The sequence below is a fragment of the Gambusia affinis genome, linkage group LG22 (assembly GCF_019740435.1).
Source record: "Gambusia affinis linkage group LG22, SWU_Gaff_1.0, whole genome shotgun sequence".
Taxonomy (NCBI): domain Eukaryota; kingdom Metazoa; phylum Chordata; class Actinopteri; order Cyprinodontiformes; family Poeciliidae; genus Gambusia; species Gambusia affinis.
Window position 1 is genome coordinate 10,137,950 of NC_057889.1, and position 18,940 is coordinate 10,156,889.

The 18,940-nt window shown below is 37.0% G+C and overlaps 1 protein-coding gene across 5 annotated transcripts in view; it reads left to right on the forward strand.

Annotated features, from left to right (window-relative positions):
• adgb (androglobin) overlaps positions 1-16,155 on the forward strand; it is a 41,647-nt gene extending 25,492 nt beyond the window's left edge. For 3 of the 5 annotated variants that reach the window (XM_044107200.1, XM_044107202.1, XM_044107201.1), the window contains 13 exons: positions 1,639-1,732; positions 2,741-2,872; positions 3,334-3,481; positions 3,584-3,771; positions 3,883-4,061; positions 5,624-5,697; positions 6,144-6,255; positions 8,819-8,973; positions 9,251-9,406; positions 9,543-9,612; positions 9,701-9,803; positions 12,635-12,818; positions 12,948-16,155. In XM_044107200.1, coding sequence (XP_043963135.1) covers positions 1,639-1,732; positions 2,741-2,872; positions 3,334-3,481; positions 3,584-3,771; positions 3,883-4,061; positions 5,624-5,697; positions 6,144-6,255; positions 8,819-8,973; positions 9,251-9,406; positions 9,543-9,612; positions 9,701-9,803; positions 12,635-12,818; positions 12,948-13,109 — 1,757 coding nt within the window. In that variant the 3' untranslated portion in view covers positions 13,110-16,155. Of the gene's footprint in view, positions 1-1,638; positions 1,733-2,740; positions 2,873-3,333; positions 3,482-3,583; positions 3,772-3,882; positions 4,062-5,623; positions 5,698-6,143; positions 6,256-8,818; positions 8,974-9,250; positions 9,407-9,542; positions 9,613-9,700; positions 9,804-12,634; positions 12,819-12,947 lie in introns of those variants that run through there. The other 2 variants (XM_044107203.1, XM_044107204.1) reach the window with 2 other exon arrangements.
• The last annotated feature ends 2,785 nt before the right edge of the window (positions 16,156-18,940 follow it).

Sequence of the window (18,940 nt, forward strand, 5' to 3'; positions counted from 1 at the left end):
CTGAGCTACATTACAAGTCAACGACCAGTAAGATATCATGGCCTACTATCACCTTCCCTCGCGGGACTTTCCCAGCATGGGCTGGTATAATTCCAGCTTTACTTTTGCCCGATAAAACTGGCAACTACTGGTAAAAGGGTGCACAGAAACCATAACACAGTGCTATCTACTAGTCAAATAAGAGGAACACATCTTACAGAGCAGCCTTGGTATGTCTTCACCAAGTACTGACCTGAAGGATAATAAAATAGAAGTCAGCAATGACGATCGAAGCGCTGCCTTTAGCATCCAGATTGCATTTGAGGCAAACTGGAACTCCACCCCAAAACCAACCCAGAAGCAACGCCCCCCCCCCCAAACAAAGGTTCCGCTTCTCCACTATTGCTCCCAATAGGATGAGGCAGAAGGAAACTGTCCAACCAACAAATTTCAGATTTCAAGTTGACTACTGTACACATTGGGCCACAGTGCCATCAAATAAAAATCAGTTAATATCAACCCAGTTCATTGCAAAAGTGCAATCATAGTCACATTCAGTGCAGTTTGATCCCAATTAACATATGTTACAATCAAAGCTACTTGTTTCAGACTTTATGCATGTGCAATCCTTTTATAAAAAGAAGTAGAAAACAAAATATGATGTTCGATGCCTCTGACGATATTCTGAAGGTGACATTTGTTTTTATTTCAGTCGCCTAAGGCTAGTTTTGGCAACTCCAGGTATATGTGTCAGTAGCATCACTTAAAAAGTATAGTAGCATCACTTAAAAAAGAAAAAGTTGACATGTAGTTGGAGTCTTCAAAACTTCTAGAATACTTACACTGTTATAGAATCCGCCAGCACTGCCAGAAAAAGTTGAAGGGAGTCATATACCATTGACCACAGCTAAGGCTTAGCTGCTTGATCAGTATGAAACCGGACTGTCATGCTTTGGTTTTCCCTACCTCTTTCATGTTAGCATATTTTCTCTCCATTTCTCTTTTTTATTTGAAGCAGCTTATCCCCAAAAACCCAGGCATTGCACATTACCACATTTAATTTGAAAATGTGGCCATATAAGGGGGCAACGAAATAACATTGGGGTCTTGGATAAAACGCAGTATGAGGCATGGTATTGGGAAAAACTTAACTTGATCTTTACAGAGGTGTAAAAATCTTGTCATAGATCCTCCACTTCACCTAACAGTAGACATTCGGTTACCAGAACAACAAACTAAATTTAAATTTAATCTAATGGTTGTTATGTTGTTGCCAAAAGTGGTCTTTGAAGATTTGTTCGCCATTTTCTTGACCCCCATCTATCCCAATGAACAGTTTCAATAAATGCTGGACTGCGTCATATCATATTTATTCAATAAGATTTTGAGACTTTGGCTTATTTAATGCTGAATTTAAATACCGAATTTAGCTAAATAAAAAGAAATAAGAATCTTTCTAAAGGGACTAAAAGAAAGGAAAATAGAAAAACCCACCGACTGGCAAAGTGAATCTGATTTCCAATTTATGTGGCCCTCTCTGAACTAGCTCGTTAATAACAATGGTTTGTGTTTTACATAAGCATCCAATGTCTTTCAGCCTTAATAGTGGCTGTTTTTCTTACTTGTTGTTTTTTTTTTGTGTCCTCTTATGTCATTCAGGAAAAAAAGAAAACCTCCGTGTTTCCAAGATCCTTTCAGATATGTGGCAGAAGATTGAAGCAGATGCAGCAAAATATTCTGCCTTGTTGCTACGGTAAATAAAAGATAGATTTTTATAATGTGAAACTGTTATGAGGAATAGAGATACAATGATACAGGTACATCTAATTAAATTGACAAGTTTATTTATTTAAGTAAATTCTATAGGTAAATATAACATTAATTGATTTCAAACAGATGGATGTTTTCAAGCCTCTATTTCTGTTAATTATGATGACTTTCTGCTTATAGCTTGGGAAAACATAATTATTTTATTTCCTGGAAGATTAAATTACTTCTGACTAATAAAAATAATACAAAACTGTTGGGGTACTGAAAAGAATGTTTAATATCTGCTTGAAGATTGTAATTTTTAAATACACTTTTAAACTAGTTTCATCAAAACGTATACTTCAATTTACTGAGATATGCATCAACGCTTGACTTTTGTTTCTGTAAACATTTGGAGACAAATACCAACATTAGAGAAAATGTAACATCATTCCAGCTTTAGTTTTTTGTGAATATTGTGCAGATTGTGTGATCATATACTTTGAGTCTAATCTACTGTATACCCAGAGTTTGCTCCCTCTCCTGGTTGTGGCAGCCTGTGGGGGCCATGCAGGGAGTATTTTCCACATTGTGTTCCATCTTTTCCCAGTGGTACCATCTGCTGTTTATACTCACCCCGTACCAATCAGCTTGCAGCGTCTGTCGAATGACCTGCTGCCTGAGGAAGTATATATGTGCATGGACACTGAAAGCTCAGTCAGTGTGTATGGAGGACAGAGGGAGCATTTTTTGGCTGTTGTCAACCTTTAAGCATGTGCTTGTCTTAGCTGACAGAAGCATCTACTCCATGCTGAGAGGCAACAAAACAGCATCTCCTCCTCTCCAGAGTAGCTTTTTGTTCCTGTGCTATCCTTAGTAGCCTTCATTCACTTTCTGCTAAAGTGTAAATGTTTATTTGTTCTGAGAATAAATTTTAGAAATTGTGTTTAACCTTTGCAGAAAATTTCTTTGAGTTTTTAAGTATGTTCTGATTTCTGTCTTCCCTGTCCAGATACATTATTGATAATTTAGAGGAGGGAGAAGAACTGTACTCCTGTCTGGAGGATGAATCGTCAAGAATCACCTTCGCTGATTACTCCGTCTCTTTCCAGGACACAAACCAGTCCTGGGCTTTGGTCTTCAGGTTAGAGAACAATAATATTTTAAAGGCTAGGTTTGGAAATTAAACAGTTTCCTTTCAACCTTTCGTAGGTCTTATATGTTTGGTTATTCAAAGTCACTCTGACAAGCCACCACAACAACAATACAGTCAAACGTTTTGGTAGGCTTCATGTTATCTGCTAAAACTGTAATTTTAGCAGATAATTTTTCACTTCCTAAATAAACCAATATATTGGTGTTATTTAATCCCTGCCACTCTTCAAAGTGTCCATACCAATGGGTGTTGTCAGCCAGACCTGGTACCACCAAGCCTGATACACAAAAAGATCAATCAATCACCTATCAGTGTCAAGTCAAGCTAAAATATTGGCTGATTCTGGTGGCAAGGCAATTTCTTGTTGCATCTCTAAATTTTGTCTTGTGATTACTCAACAGCAGACGTTGTATCTCTAGCTGACCACTTCATTTTTGTTTTTTATATAGAGAAATATTCATTGTTCCAAAGGAGATGCAGCTGGTACCGATCATCTTCTCTCCAGTTCCTAACTGTTGTCTGCATGTTGTTAACAATGACACGGGAGAGGAAATCGAGATGATCAAAGTGGTGCCCCATGTTTATAAACCCAATAAGGTTTGTAGATACAAAAATTTGTTCTACGTTTCTTCTCAAAGCACCATACAATCTTTTGTTATATTTACATTCTTAATATTCTTTTCTGATTTTGCTTTGCAGCTTGGTTATACGTTTGTTGCAGAGGTGGTAAAACCTGGATTAGCTGTTAGTGATAGCAAATGGAGGATGCGGTTGATCGGTTTAAAAGAGCCACTTCCAAAATTGAGCCGTGAAGTTCCTGTCAGTGCCTTCTCAGTGAAGCAATTCCAAGATTATTACATTCCAAGCGACAAAAATCTCATTTGTCGGTGAGAAGACAAATTATGCTAAACTAACAGCTTAAGAAAGTATGGACAGGCTAACGGTAATACTCCTCTGAGACTAAAAAATAACTATGATTTTCTGAAAATTTCTTTCAGTTACAGTGTCCAGGTGATGGCAGATGCTATGGGCACAATTCAGTTTGAAACTTCTGACCCAAATGTTTTGATACATTTGTCTGTTCTGGACAAGGAGGAGGAGATGGCTGGCATCACTGGGAGGGGCTTTGTTGTACTACCTATATTCTTCTTCAAGGCAAACAAGGGTCAACAGCCAGGTAAGTTAAGTTCTTTCTGTTCAGATCTTTTGTATTATGAGAAAAAATTATTATTTTAAGTTCTTCATGTGGCAGAAAGTTAAATGCCTCATAAAAATATTTATATGCTTTTAGTGTCTTTTTGAAAGTGTAAAGACATCACTGAGTTTCATTTGAGATTTAAACATCCTAAAGTGATGGACATGAAATTGACGGAAAAGCATAGTGTGAGATGTATTTTTATACACTCATACATCTAATAAAGCCCACATTAGCAAATAAACATCTTCATGAAGACCAAGGAAAATAGCAAACATCAGGGTGGAAGTTGTATATGTGTTTAAAAGAGCAGTATTATGTAAAATAAACTTTTTCTTTTAGCTTCACAGCATGTTATAGTGTTATAGGGATATTCCCTCATCAAAAGCATGCCTGGAGTGCTGCATTGATTCTTTAATGCATGTTTGAGAAATCCTTTAATCTCCCGTGGCAACCATTCAGCTGTGTAAAACGCTTGGGGGAACCTAGGACGAAGCTCCTCCTCAGAGCTGCAGGTTCCAAACTTCGAAGTTTCCGCCCCTTAGAGCAGTCCTCCCCTGTGACTCTTCCACTCAGCTCCTTCAGACTAGCCAGCAGCAATTAGCAAATGCCTGGTGGAACTGCACACTTGCTGAGCTCATTATATTAGCTCAGGGGTGGGCAATCCTGGTCCTCAAGGGCCGGTGTCCTGCAACTCTTAGTTGTCTCCCTGGTCCAACACACTTGAATCCAGCAGCTGACTCATCTCCTAAGTGCAGTCAAGTTCTCCAGAGTCCTGCTAATGACCTCATTATTTGGCTCAGGTGTGTTGAAGTAGAGATACATCTAAAGGTTGCAGGAGACCGCCCCTCGAGGCCTGGAGTTGCCCACCCTTGTATTAACTACTTCTTAGAGCAACGCTGTTAAAAACGTTACTAAAAGATTAATAGATTAACAATGTTGTGATGACTTCCTTAAGGCGGACTGTTAAAGAGCAGTCCTTTCTTAAAGAGACAGAGGCCCAATTCCAAGGTGTTAAATTACAAAGTCAAATTTCCTTTGGGTTATATTTGAAATATATAATTTTTATAACAACTGAAGGTAACATAGTTACCAATTAAACAAGTATTTAGTGTTTTTCTTTTTTTCTGAAGATTTTAATGCTAACATTTTTAAAGAATGAGCAATCTGTTTTCTGTTTTTGTTGCTCAGAATAAACAAAAATCCAAAGATAATAGAAAAAACATCAACATTTAAGATTTTAATGAATTTTTTTTAAACAAATAGAGTTTGTGTTTCAGATCTTCAATAAGAACAATTATTGTTACAGTTACAGTTCACTCTTCTTTTAAGTCAGACATCTTTATTCAGTCAGACACCAATTAAAATTAATTATGTCACAATTGCAAACCAACTAACTTTGTGTGTAGCCGCACCTTAAAAAAAAAAAAATTCTGTCATCCTGGAGACCCACACTTGTTGAATGAGTATGTTGTTATGGTTAATGATTGTGCTTCATCATTTTTTACTTAAGATATAAACCGATGTAAATTTTGTGTTAACAGAAACCAAGAAGGGAAGGCGACAAAGCGCAGAAGCTGCAGTTGAAAAATCAGCCCAGCCCTCTGACGCCATCCCGGTACAAAGACGTTCTATGCTTGTCCCTCTCACCTAGTTAGTTTCTTCCTGTCCATATCAGTTTTTCTTCCTGCATACTGATTTGTAAGCATGCTCACACATATTGATTTATATTCACCCACACATACACTATACTGTCAAAAGTATTAGCGCACTTTTTCTAAAAGTGCATACCTGTACAAATAGAGAAATTTTCTCCCCTCCATTGGAGAAAGAAAAAAAAATGTGAGTGTTTCTCTTAAGTTCTGAAATGTTTTTTTTTTTTCTTTCACACTCATGATTTAATGTTAACTAACCAGGTCTTTGTTTTTGCTCCCTATGTGCTTTAGTCAAAATGTGGATATGCTGCGTATATCTATGCATCTTTTTTGTACTGTGTGAATTTCTTTGTTTATATATTGCAATGCTATATTTTTATGTGAATCTTTGCTTATTTGTGTTTCCCAGGATCATAAGTATGTGGTGCAAGCAGAGATGCTCTGTAAGAGCTGGCATTTAGATGAAACCCAGCAGGACTTTGTCCATATGCTACAAGAAATGAAGAAGAATGAAATCAGAGGTATATACTATATAAAAACTATGTAGATGCCACACCAAACAGCTATTCTCAACAGCCCCTAGGATAGCTAGAACAGCAAGTCACTCAAGTGAATCTTGATCTGAACTTGCAGCTTTTAGTATGCATTCCACGTGACTCATGTAGCCCCCTGATACATGTAAGCCTATAATAGGCTTTGCAGCATTTAGGCCTCAGGTTCTAAATGTTTTTTTCTGTTTGTTGTTTTTTATTTTCTCATCATCATTGCTTTTGTACATCTTATTCTTTGTTTTGAAGTGTTATTGATACTCAAGAAGCAGTGTTAGAGCTTAGGCATTTCCAGGCCTCCAATGGTCAGAAGCCTGTAATTACAAGTCTAACGCAAACCAGATGAACCACAGCAAATCAAAGAGATATCTGCTTAGCCTGTTTATTATTGACTGTTGAAGCAATCTTGGTTTCTTGGATCTGGGTTTCTAATTTTAACCATTAGATCAGATCAGTTGGAAAAAAAAAAAGAAATTGGTTTAAATTTTATATAATCCTTTGAACGGTTTGAAGAAAATGCATCGAGTGTAGCTGTGTTGCTGTGAAACAGATCAGCATGAGAAGAGTATGTATGATTGCCTGTAGAAAAAGGCCAATTTGCTGTCATTTAATTCTGACTGCGTTTGTTACTATTGACAAATTTGCTTCCATTTCCAGTTGGAATGAGATGTTCACATACACTTAATAAAAGGATAAAAAATTTTAGGTACGTTAGAAATTATTCTACAATAAATATGCCTTCTTGGTAAATATAGAAAAAAATATCCCTTTCTTTAAAGTTATAAATTTACATAAATTTTGTTTGATTTTAGTGTAATTGCCTTTAAATTGTTTGACTTAGGTCAGAAATTTTCTGTTTTGTTCCACATGGTTTACACAATTTGCTAAAATCTTTGCTTACACTTCCTCCCAGATCAGGCATAACTGCATTAGGTTTGTAGGCTGTTTTGTTACACCATGATATGCAAGTATCCACCATTTTTCCCTGAATATGTATTTATGGTCTCTGTCCCTTAATGCATTAACAAACAGGAGAAGTTTCATAAACTTACTAACATAAAACTTGGCAAGTTTTGACTGAATAAACATCAGGTAAAATGTAAGGTGAAAAAGATAGTAATTTCCTAAAGTCTGTGTAGACATCTGATTTCAACTGACATCTGATGTCACCCATTTAGACAATGGATAGATGTTAAATTAGATCAAATAAATACATTTGTTTCCAGTGAGTCATGGAAGGTAAAAATATGCTTATGGACAACACTAAAATGTGTATATTTTATTATTTGTACAAAGAGTGGGATGTACTACCTGTTCTCAACTCAGCTTATCGTCTCAAAATATGCAAAATATGATAGCATATTGCAATATTATGTCCCTTGTAATATATCATAAAATATTTTTTATTGTTATATGTAAGAAATTAATACTACCCCAAAAATAATATCAACCCAACTTATAATGTGTCATCACAATTTCTTTGTTCTTTGATTTAAATGGCTAAATGATTTGACACAATATCACTATAATCCATCCTATCAAGAATGTTCAGCATTTTGTCACTGAGTTTGTTCGTATGTCTATGAAGGGGTCAGTCCTCAAAAACCTCCTGTGTTCTTCAGATAATTTTGTAGAAATGGGTCAATGGGATGTCAAATGAAGTTGGCTCTTGCCCCCTGGTGCCCAGGGAAATATCAAAGCAGAAGACTGGATTAATTTCACCCAGTTTAACTCTGTCTCAGTGGTGGAACTGTGCCCTTGATCATGCTCCCATCACACTACGCAAATACACATGTAGTGCATGCCATGCAAAAGCTTTTAAGCCTAATTTACAAGTTACCTAACATGATGCAATTAAAACACTGCACTGTGTTTGGCACATGCACAATATTATGTGTCAACTATGTATTCTTTATTTTTCCATTAAAACACCATGAAAACATAAGTTTAGCTAAAACCAATGTTTTAACAAACCCAAAGTTATATTTATTTTTGCAACAACGCACATATATTTAGATACAATAAGAGCAGCAAATTTCTACAGCCATAGGAGAATTTATCAAAGTGCTTCAGAGAGAATGGCAAGAAGTTAGCTAAATGATGATAAAATAGTAGGATTCACTGCATTGAAACTTAGTCTATTAGTTTTAGCTTTTGAAGTGCAACAGTGCCATCTAGCATACATGTGATTGTACAACACATGCACCTCTTGCCACACTTAGTCAGTCTCTTTTACTTCTTTAAATAAGGTTGAAAATCAATTTTTCTTTGGAAAAAGAATTGACTTCTTTTTAAATGCTGCTGCTTCTTTCCATCTTAGAATATCTCATTGAAAAACATCAAGTAAAATTTTTAAAATGTAGTGGTAACAGTTTAACACTGAATTAAAAGGGTTTGCAAACCAGTCCAGCATGTTGTAAATTATTTCTATTTTCTACAGTCCTGAAGCATTTTCTTGAGCTGTTTGTACTTAAGCGAATGTTCAAATGACATCGGGCAAAATAATAAATGCTTTCCTACTATCTTTAACATTCAGTGTTCAAGCCTGGAGATATTAAGTCTCCGTCTAGAGTCAGCACATCAAGCCAGAATGGTACCAAGATTGAAGCACCAAAAGCAAGCCGAAAAAGTGATACTGACAGGCACAGAGGAAAGACTAGTGTCTCCATAAATGTTTCCAAGCAAGAATCGGTAATGTATCACAAAATTACAGTGACAGAAGACAGTAAACCAACAAAACAGACACATTGTATGGCAGATCATATTTATTCATTTTAAATCTGTGAGGTAGAAGAAGGGTGTCTGGCAAGTATAACTTTTCCAGCTTAATTATTAGTAATATATCATAACTAGAATGAATTTCTAATTTAAAAAAGCATCATAAATAGCAGAACAATGACATTCAGCGTGTGCTTGTTGAGATGAGCATGATCTTTGTTATCTTGTTTGTGTGTGGATCTCTGCACAGAACCTGGACCTGACTAAGCCAAATTACACACTGCGTGTTGCCACTGACCATACCAGCCCAGAGAGTGTTGAAGTAAAGAGAGATACGGAGAGAGTTGATCAGATTAAATCCATGAAAAAAGCCTGGGAAATGACTGACCCAGGGCGTTTTGAAAAGGTAGCCCAGATAAACCAGAGAGAGATTTCAAATCCAGTGATAATCTAATCCTTACCACGAATGGAAATACGTTTTGATGCATTATTTGCTCATACATATGGAATTCTATAGAGACAATGTTGTTCTGTTGTTGTAGGCTTCTCATTCCCGCCTCCAGTTCCTCAACCAAGTTAAGCAACTGGAATCTGATCATACTTCACCTCAAAGCAAGGGCCATGGAATTATTCTACAAAGACTTAAAATCATCTATTTTGTCTTTTGTCCTTTTAAATACAATCATTTCATTCTTTGCAGCTTCACCGACCTCTGATCAAGTTACCCAGCCCGCTCCATCCAGCAGTGAAATTATCACCCCAGCCTTGCCAGATCTGTACACAAAGTTCAGTCATTTGTTCAGGTCTGCTTTCGTTGCTTTTGCTTCTAGATTGCTGCTCATACTGTTTCTACTTGCAGTTGCAGGTGTACTAAGACTTAATTTTATAGAGGGATACATTGTGTTTAGACATCGATGTTTCAGGTTACATAATGCATTGTAGAAACATGCATTTTTGTAACCACAGAGCGGCTTAAAAGCTACCCGAAAAACTTTTGGAGTAATTTCCCTTAAGTGAACTTAGCTCTTATTAGTGCAGTGAAGAAAGATGTCCCTTGACTTTTCCACATCTTGAAAGGGCAGTGCATCCTGTCTAGAGGGCAAGTTTTGAATAATTGTTTATGAATCAACTAAAGAGTGGTGGCTATTCACACAGCTTGGTCCTAGCTTTGCTGTTTCTCCATATTTACAACTGTGTGGTTAGTCTCAACCTTTAAATAACACCTTAAATTAGATTAATATTGCCGTTAGTCATAGTCAGTATTTTTAAGAGTAAAGTCTTCACCTGAGTTCCCACTGGATCTCCCACGTACCTTTTTTTAATCCCTCTCTTCTCCTCTCCCATTGTCCATCCCTCTACAGGACAAATTAGATAATATTTGGGTCTGTTAATTAGAAAGCTATTTCCGAGCCCCAACGAGTCCGTTGCTCCAAAGAGATGTGCCCTTTTTCCGTCACCTTTCTTATCCTCTTGTGACACTTGCAAGTATGTGTGATCAGGTGTGTTATTATGGCCAGGCATGGATGACTGCAAACACCTTATCCAGCAATTTTAGAAAAAATAAGGATCCAAAGCATTGGTCTGTCAGAGGCACCGGTTGAAACCAGCAGTGCACTAGTCTTACATATTTGTGGAACAGGACGCTGTGTTATACTTATTCAGACTTACACAATTTCTCACACCGTAACAAAGAAGGCTGTTGTTCATTAGCCTGTGCTGACATTCTCCTCCCCTCAGGTAAAAATAGCCATTTGCATGGTGAAAAACATTTATAGAGTGCTCAATAAATTTGATGTGAATATATTAGGATGCATCAAAACATTCAGTTATTTTAGTAATTTGAACAATTCAAAGTAAATTAAATTAAGTAAAATGCAGTCCCAAAGCCGTCCATGTATTACTTATGCTATACAGTCTTGTCCTACTAATTTTAGGAGGCCAACATTTCTATATTTAAAAAGACATGATTGTTTTATGTAGCCAGCTACTAGTGAGTATTGTGTTCTAACTTTTTTCTAACAAGTATTTTTTTTATATTTACCTCCATAACTTTGATGGGGTTTCCTAAATTTTCACAGCTGTAAGTCAGCCATTAAATCATAGATGTCATGGTTTGTTGGTGTGCATGTTTCTGTGTGTGTTGGGTTTTTTCCCCCTTGTGTTTTGATTCTGATTCCTCTGTGTCCAGTCTGTGTTTTAGCGCCACCTTCCCTCAGTTCCCTGCTCAGCATCTTCCTCAGCTGTTCGGCATCTCCCTGATTATAACTGGTTTCCATGTCACTAAACACATTTCCTGTGTATTTAACGTCTCTTCTTTTTCTTTTCTGCTGCCCTGCCTGTGTCTACCTGCAAGCTTTGTCCTTAGTAAATCTTTGAAATTCACAGTGTAGCTCCTGAGATCCTACCTGTAATTTTTTCCTCTATGAACACACTATTGTGACAGAAAAGCTGTCAACCACAGATGTCTGTATATTTAGGTAATTTGCACCTATTTTTTCCCTCTTTCAAATCTTCAATCTGTCCCTTTCATATTAATGTTCTTTGTCACTTCTTATTCACAGATGGATATATAATTCAACACCTTTTCCAGATTCTGTAAATAAGGATCTATAAATATGCCAATGTAACTCATCCACATATTTGGTTACCAATAGAAGACCGCCTGTCCCTCTTCCCTTGCTTTGCTACTTAGTTTTCTTGCTGGGTGATTCAGCTGTACATGTCTGAAGTACAACTCTAAATTACAAATAGAAGTGTTATTGTTTACCCTTTCAGTTGCTCTGCACAAAATTAAAAACACAGTATACACTTCGATAATCATTTCAGTCCTGCTAAAACTGGCTTTTGTTTCGTTTAATGACACCTGAACTTTGAGATGTTATACAAGACATATCCATCACATGCTGATGCAACCAAAATTAGCCAAATGACACTTAAATATGGCAACAATGACCCACTATCCAGACACTGTGCCTGCGCTAATGAAAATGCACTGACCTTTGCATGGTGAATGCTCATTTCTCATAGACTCATAGAGTCATTATTCACAGCTGGTCAGATGATCTTTAATTATGTAGCAAATAATAATAATAATAACTTCAGTCTTTTTAAACACTGAAAAGTACACAATCTTGATCCAAATAGCATGCACTATACAAAGCAAAAGCAACACATATTTTGATGTTTCATGATTCCAGGATTAGATGCATATAAAATAATTTTTGATATGCCAAAATACGAAATAGTGACTTGATGTCCATACTACTTGGGAATAAAGTGCACAGCCTCAATTGCGTCTACAGAGCCACATGAAAACTCAAGGCGTGCTGGCTTTGGTTCCTGGGCCTTGAGTTTGACACGTGATGTAGAGAAAACATTTGTACAATTTTCGCTTTTTTGGACAGACCTCTGACATGAAGGACTCAGCCTCTGGAGTTGGACAATGTTACATTAGAAAAGGTTTTGCCGTGCACTGTTTATGATTAAACTTGATCCAAAATGTGCTACTTACTCATGAGTGTTCATTCTGAAAGGAGACATCTCTGAAAGATGTGAAACGTTAACATGACTGTAAATTGTGATGCAGACATACGTGCTTGAAATGTTTTAAACAAGGCTTTGTGCTTGGATGCAGACGCCAGAAAGATGTTCCAGAGCTATTGGATTCACAGGGAGAGGAGGCCAGGGAGAAGAAGCAATATGAAAACATCCACAGCTACCGGTTGGTCCGTGAAAGCATGATGGAGCGCTACAGGCAGCACATGATTGAACAATATGAGCTAAAGAAGCGTCACTACGAGATGTATGAGAAAGTGCTGGTCAGTGAAACAAATACAAGTGTTGTCTGTAATTGTTTTAAAAAAAGCAAAAACAATAATGAGCTACATTTGTCACTGGTTTGACATCTTCCTATCACTTGTTTCTCTCTGCTGCCATTTTGTGTGTAGGAGACTAGTGAGAAATTATCTGAGGATTACAAAGAATTTTGCAACCGCATGCTAACGTTGATAAAGGAGCAAGAAGAGAAACCAGCTCAGGAGGAGGCTGAGATGCCACCTCCATCCACTCCATCCGCTAAGCAAGGCAAGAAAGGCAAGAAGAAGAAGTAATCAGTGACTTTGATCTTCAATCTCAGTTCACCTCAACGAGTTTGCTGAAGAATCCTAATTTTATTTCTTGTCTGTTCTTTATGGCACACTGCCAAACTACAGGTTTGGTTGCATAATTCAAAGTTGTTTGTCCATTCATACTGTTTTATGACTTTAAACTTTACTTAAACTGCGTTCTGCAGTTGTTTATGGATGTTTGTTATGGTATCCAGGGGCAGCAATTTGATTATCATTGGAAAGGGAATTTATTTGAATAATTCAACTCAAAAAGTGTAACTTTTATTACACAAATTGTTAGAAATTTTGTTAAGTCTGGTTATTATAGCTTGCAGGTAATGAAACCGCCCAAAAATTGTTTATTAGAAAATGTCATTTTGTAATTCTTTGATAAAGAAATGTTGGCCTACTGAGTATATGCACCTAATATGTAGATGGATTTAGCTTTTATAAGTGCAACGTTGTACCTCAGCATCAAAGTGTTCATCCTGTGCCTCTGCTGAGATATTAAGGAAGTCCAGGAGACTTTAATAGTGACTTTCAACTCATCTGTATCGATGGGTCTGGTGTCCCTCGTTTTCCTTCCTTTCTCCAGACTTTGAGAACCATAATTTTTCTGATGAATTAGTTTCCAGGCTTTCATTAGCTGTAGGCTTTATCCATCCAAATTTACTGTCTAAAATTATTCTGCATTGATGAATTTCACATTTTGAGTGGAAGTACTGAACTAAATTAACTTTTCAATTATATTTTTATTCTTCTGCAAGTTTTATTGTAACAACATATTTACTTTTTTCCGCTTGTATTTAGTAACTTAGCATGAATAGACTTTAAAATGCATAATTCTAAGGTTTTCCTACCCAAATCATCTTCAATCATCTTTGGTTTTGGTGTGACCCAGACTGAAATAACCTGCTAAATAACTATCCAAGATTGAGACAGTTTTACCATAAGTAATAAGAATGATAATTTTTTAAATTCTAAAACACAAAATATTTTACATTACATTGACATATCTGATGAAGATTGTTAAACCTCACTTTCATTTACAGACAGGAAAAAAAAGCTGTTAGTAGCTTTGATTTATTCTTTGGATCCACTTGTTTTTCTTTGAGTCTGCCAGAATGCCTAGTGTGCCTATCAGATTCGGCTAATCTTTTGTTTGGATGAAGGTCATTGTATTGACTGTCTGACTCGAGTCTTGTCGAATACAGCAGACCTCCCACAAGCTGAGTGCCACTGATTGATTGGTCAGTAGATAAACTGTAGTCTCTCTGAAACCCGCCACAGTCACATTCTGCAAGATGATGTGAGGCTTGAGAAAGATTTGGCAGAGAAAACCTCAGGGTGAATGTGTTGCATTTTCAAAACCTTATAAAAGTGTTCATACCCCTAAGACTTTTAAACATTTTGGCAGATTAAAACCACAAACGTCAAAGTAGTCTATAATTAGAAAGTGGAAGAAACATCGTCCCCACATGGATCAGTAGTTTGCATGTTCACCTTTAACTGCAAATACAGCTTCAAGAATTTTGGGGTTTGTGTCTGTTGGTTTTCGATATCTAGAGACAGAAATTACATGTCTGTTTAAAGCTATGCAGGACTTAAAAAAAATAAACAAAAACAAGCATGGACTCAATCACTCTCAGCTATTAAAGGGTCAAGGAGAGCAGCTAATGACTTCATAACAAATATTTTTTTCCTTAATTTTTTAAGTGAAGCAAATTAATGTTAGTGGTCTGTTATTAGTTTAGTATTTAGAGTGCGTGGGGTTTTCTTTATCAGATTGGGCTGACAAATGAGAATGAAAATTGGAAATGAAAGGAAGGATGATGCCATCTAGTGGCTGCCTTCATTAATAAATTGTCATTAACATGTCTACTGGTTATTCACTGTTGTTGTCTGAAGGTTATATTGGGATTATGCTGTGCATGTATTTGTGTGGCATGTGTGTAATAGAGCAGAGTTATCTTTATTTTCCCACAGTTCCACCCTGCGGTATTCTCATCCAAAGCTTCTGAACTGTGTGTCTGACAGTGCACAGATTATTCTCAGCAAAACGTTGAAGCTTTTTAAGGTGGATGACTTCAAGTGCACACGAAAGAGTGTTATAACACTTGCATTGTTTTAAATTTTAGAATAGTTTGAATACATATGTACCCATGCATGAAAGCTTGACCACTCTTTATCTGCAGCTACCTGTAGTACAGTTTTGGCATTTGATGAGTGTTAAGAGATGTGTTTCAGAGCTCACTGAGTCAACCACGGCTCACTGCTCCTGTTGAAAACAATTAGCCAGTCCGTTATGTCTACCCTGCACCTAAATCATGTTTTCATGAGTGTTTGCATGCTGCAGTATTTTGCCTGCTACGAGAGAGAGATCTTCTGACTCTCTAAGTGGCAGTGACACGTGTGTATTAACAGAGAGGCTGTGTGTTAATTGGCAGCTGTTGGCTTGTGGTTTGATGCAAATGCGTTGTGAGCATCACAGGAACTCCAGTTTAACCTTGAAAGCAAGAGGACACACAGCAACTCGCTCTGTGTGTGTGAGAGAGGGAGAGAGTGAGAGAGACTTCCCACAAGTAATAAGAAAATATTTGATTCTTAAATGGACCCACGTTGTAGATGGATGATGAAATTAAGTGAAAGTAGATACACATTCCTGGAGTGCTGGGGAGACTCTCCATTGTCAGGGCAATAATTCAAGAATGCTTTAATCAGTTTTCTTTCTGCTGCTTTAGTGAATGATTAAAGAGCATTGGTCCTTATAATATATGCTTATTCTGCAAAATTATAAAAATACTTTATTAAACACAGGGGGAATTTAAATAATTAATCAAATAAATTCAACTTAGAATACGTTATACTTGCATTAGTTCTTGTATCCAGCTGCACAACTTCATTCCTGACATTTCAAGTGTTTCCTTGAGTTGTATGATCCTGAATATTCACCGATGTTGGCTAATGTTCCATACTTAACCCTTTTCTGAGACAAAATAGGAAGTTGGACTTTTGCAAGGCAAAAATAAACCAAGCATGCATAACACCATGTTTTTTTTTTTGTTTGTTTCATCTGATTTCAGCATTTCTATTTGTCCATCTTCTTATCAATCTCCAGATAGTGATTAATACAACAAAACCTTTTTAAATTTTATTTGCTGGAATGGTGGACAAGCAATATGAGATGCATTAGCAGATCGACTCCAGCATTACCAGCAATACATAAACACACGACAGGAATGAAACATAGTCAAATTTTAATTATTCATCATAACCACCTGGTTATCAGCACACTCAATCCTTGCATAACTAAACAAAATTTCTTCACTGGGGTTAGTTTGTATGTGATTATGTACATGCTGAGAAAAGGTATAAAATGTGTGTGGAGGAAGGAGGTGAGGTCAAACAAACAACTGCATCTTCTTTGTACAGCTTAAAAGACTGAGTGAGAAATGAGTGGACACATGTACATTTTTTCATAGTGAATCTCCATGCCTGAGATGCTGACAGGTGGATTTAGCTCACAGACGCAGCAGGACAGCTGTGCACTCCGTTTCACTTCATTTCTTTCAACTAAAGACCATCACACAATGTATTAAACACACAGTGACTCATCAGGGGAACATCCGGTCTAATACCAGTAATGTCAAACAGTGAGAGGTGGACAAGGAGTTCTTTTATGCATATTGACTCAACATTCTGTAGCATTGTGTTGTTGTCTCTCCCTCTGGAACTGAATGTCTCCCGAGATCTGTCCTCTGAGCTTCCTTTGCTGATAAAAGACAAAGCAGCGCGGCTTAGGGAGCGAGAAGTCTGTGTTGTCACAGCTAAGACTCAACTCAGACGACAAAGATGAAAAGGCCAAGCCTTTGTGTTTTTCGAATGATAAGGCTAAAGTGGTAAAAGGTGAGAGCTCAGAGAGTAATGCCCAAGCTTTGCTGCAGTAATCGATGCTCCCCTGAAACTTCCATCTTACGAGAAATGTGCTTTCATGTCTTCAGAGGACATTACATTGACTTACTATCATTTCTTAGTCTCTATAACCTTTACTTTTAGGTAGCGTTCAAGTTCAACCAGATCTCAGTTTCTCGGGAAAGTTTAATTTCTAATCCTTTGTGTAAGGAAAAAACAAATGTACCCAAGTAGATTTAACAGTTTTAGATTTCAAAATATATATATTTGACATTTTACAGACTTAACTCACTGGTACATAAGATTGTAAGGTATTCTGCAGCTGCTCTAACCGTCTCAAATATATCTATAATCTTATTCTAATCATAAACCTAAAACCAAATCTTCCCCCTCAGAAACCACATGTAACTAGTGATGAGCCTGCTGCTTGAATAAGGAATAATAAGGAATGAAAGTTCACCTTGAAACACATACTAAGACAAAGTTAGTTATTTACATCCCATCCCTGGAGGCTTTTTGCCACCTCCCTCTAAGATGGAGCCTGCTGCCTTGCTGTCTCATTATTTCTCACCATTATCCTACTTGTTTTACTACTGCTACCAATGTCTAAGTCCATCAAAACTCAGCAAGGATCATCTTCCCTGTCAGCTAACACAGAGTCTATCGCTGTAGATAAGCGACAGAAGTGAAAAATCAACAGCATGTAAAAGAAAAAAAAAAAAGCTTAAAAATTGTGAGGTTCTCTTAAACTAAACCAGTTCTGATAATTAAAAGATTAACAGTGATACCACTTTAACTTTTTTTCCACAAATTAGATTTAGGTGGACACCATTCTATTTCACTCTGGTTGTCACTTAATGATTCATCCAAGCCACCAGCTCACAAAGGTCCAAAGGAAGAAGCCTTCTATTTGAAGGTCAAATCATGTCAATATTTAAGCATGGCTAAGAAAGCCCATGTTGGGGCAGAGTTATAAACTGTGCCTGAGCCTGTGTATGCACTTCAGGATTCAACACTAGCAGCAGTGCAGAGAGGCAAGTCCCTATTCAGAGCAAAGGCTTATGTTGACATTTACACCAGAGGGGATCAGAGGATCGTGTGTATGTGTGGGCATGCTGTCATGTGAGGTGCGGCAGTGAAATGATGGCCGCTAATGCTGTAATTCCATTTTAATGAAGAACTTTTTCCCCTCCTTCCCTTCAGTTTACTCCCTCAGAGACTGCACATCACTGCACAACACAACAGACGTTTATTATTCAACTGTAATATCCATATGAAACATGGTGCCGTAAGCACTGTAGCTCAATTGGTATATTTTTATCTATTCCCCATTGTTGATCTGTCTCCCTACTGAGAATTATTGTATATCTGACATCCCTTATGTTTAAATAGGGAGATTTTCAATGCCATCCAATGGCAGAATTTTTTGTCATGTCATTTTAGCAAACATATCGTTCCAGCATAAGAAAGGTTTTCATGCTAAGTTTCTTTGAATATATCTGTTGCTCCACCCTGTGAGGGCTTTTTCTTTTGAAGTTTCTTCTTCTACATACGGAAGTGTTCCTTATTTGAATTTAAATCAGATGTCTGACTTGACTGTTCAAGAAAACTCACTTTTAAGAAATGAGGAGCTCCTGGAGTTTCATTGGGACAGTTTTTCCTCCATATGATGAATAACAGTAATTACAGAAGCAAGGCCAGTTTTTGGTCTTTCCGAACAACTGAAGATAATTAATCACACTTGGATTATCAGACACCAGGAAAGTCCATTGTATTGTAAACAAAGGACTGTAATGTACACTTATTAATTGCTGAATGGTTTGATTCTAGGTCTTTAAATGATGAGCAGAGGGGTAGCTCAAAAAAATTTGTCTTTGTCCCAAAAGGTGTAAAAACCACTGTATACTGTAGACGGCTACAAA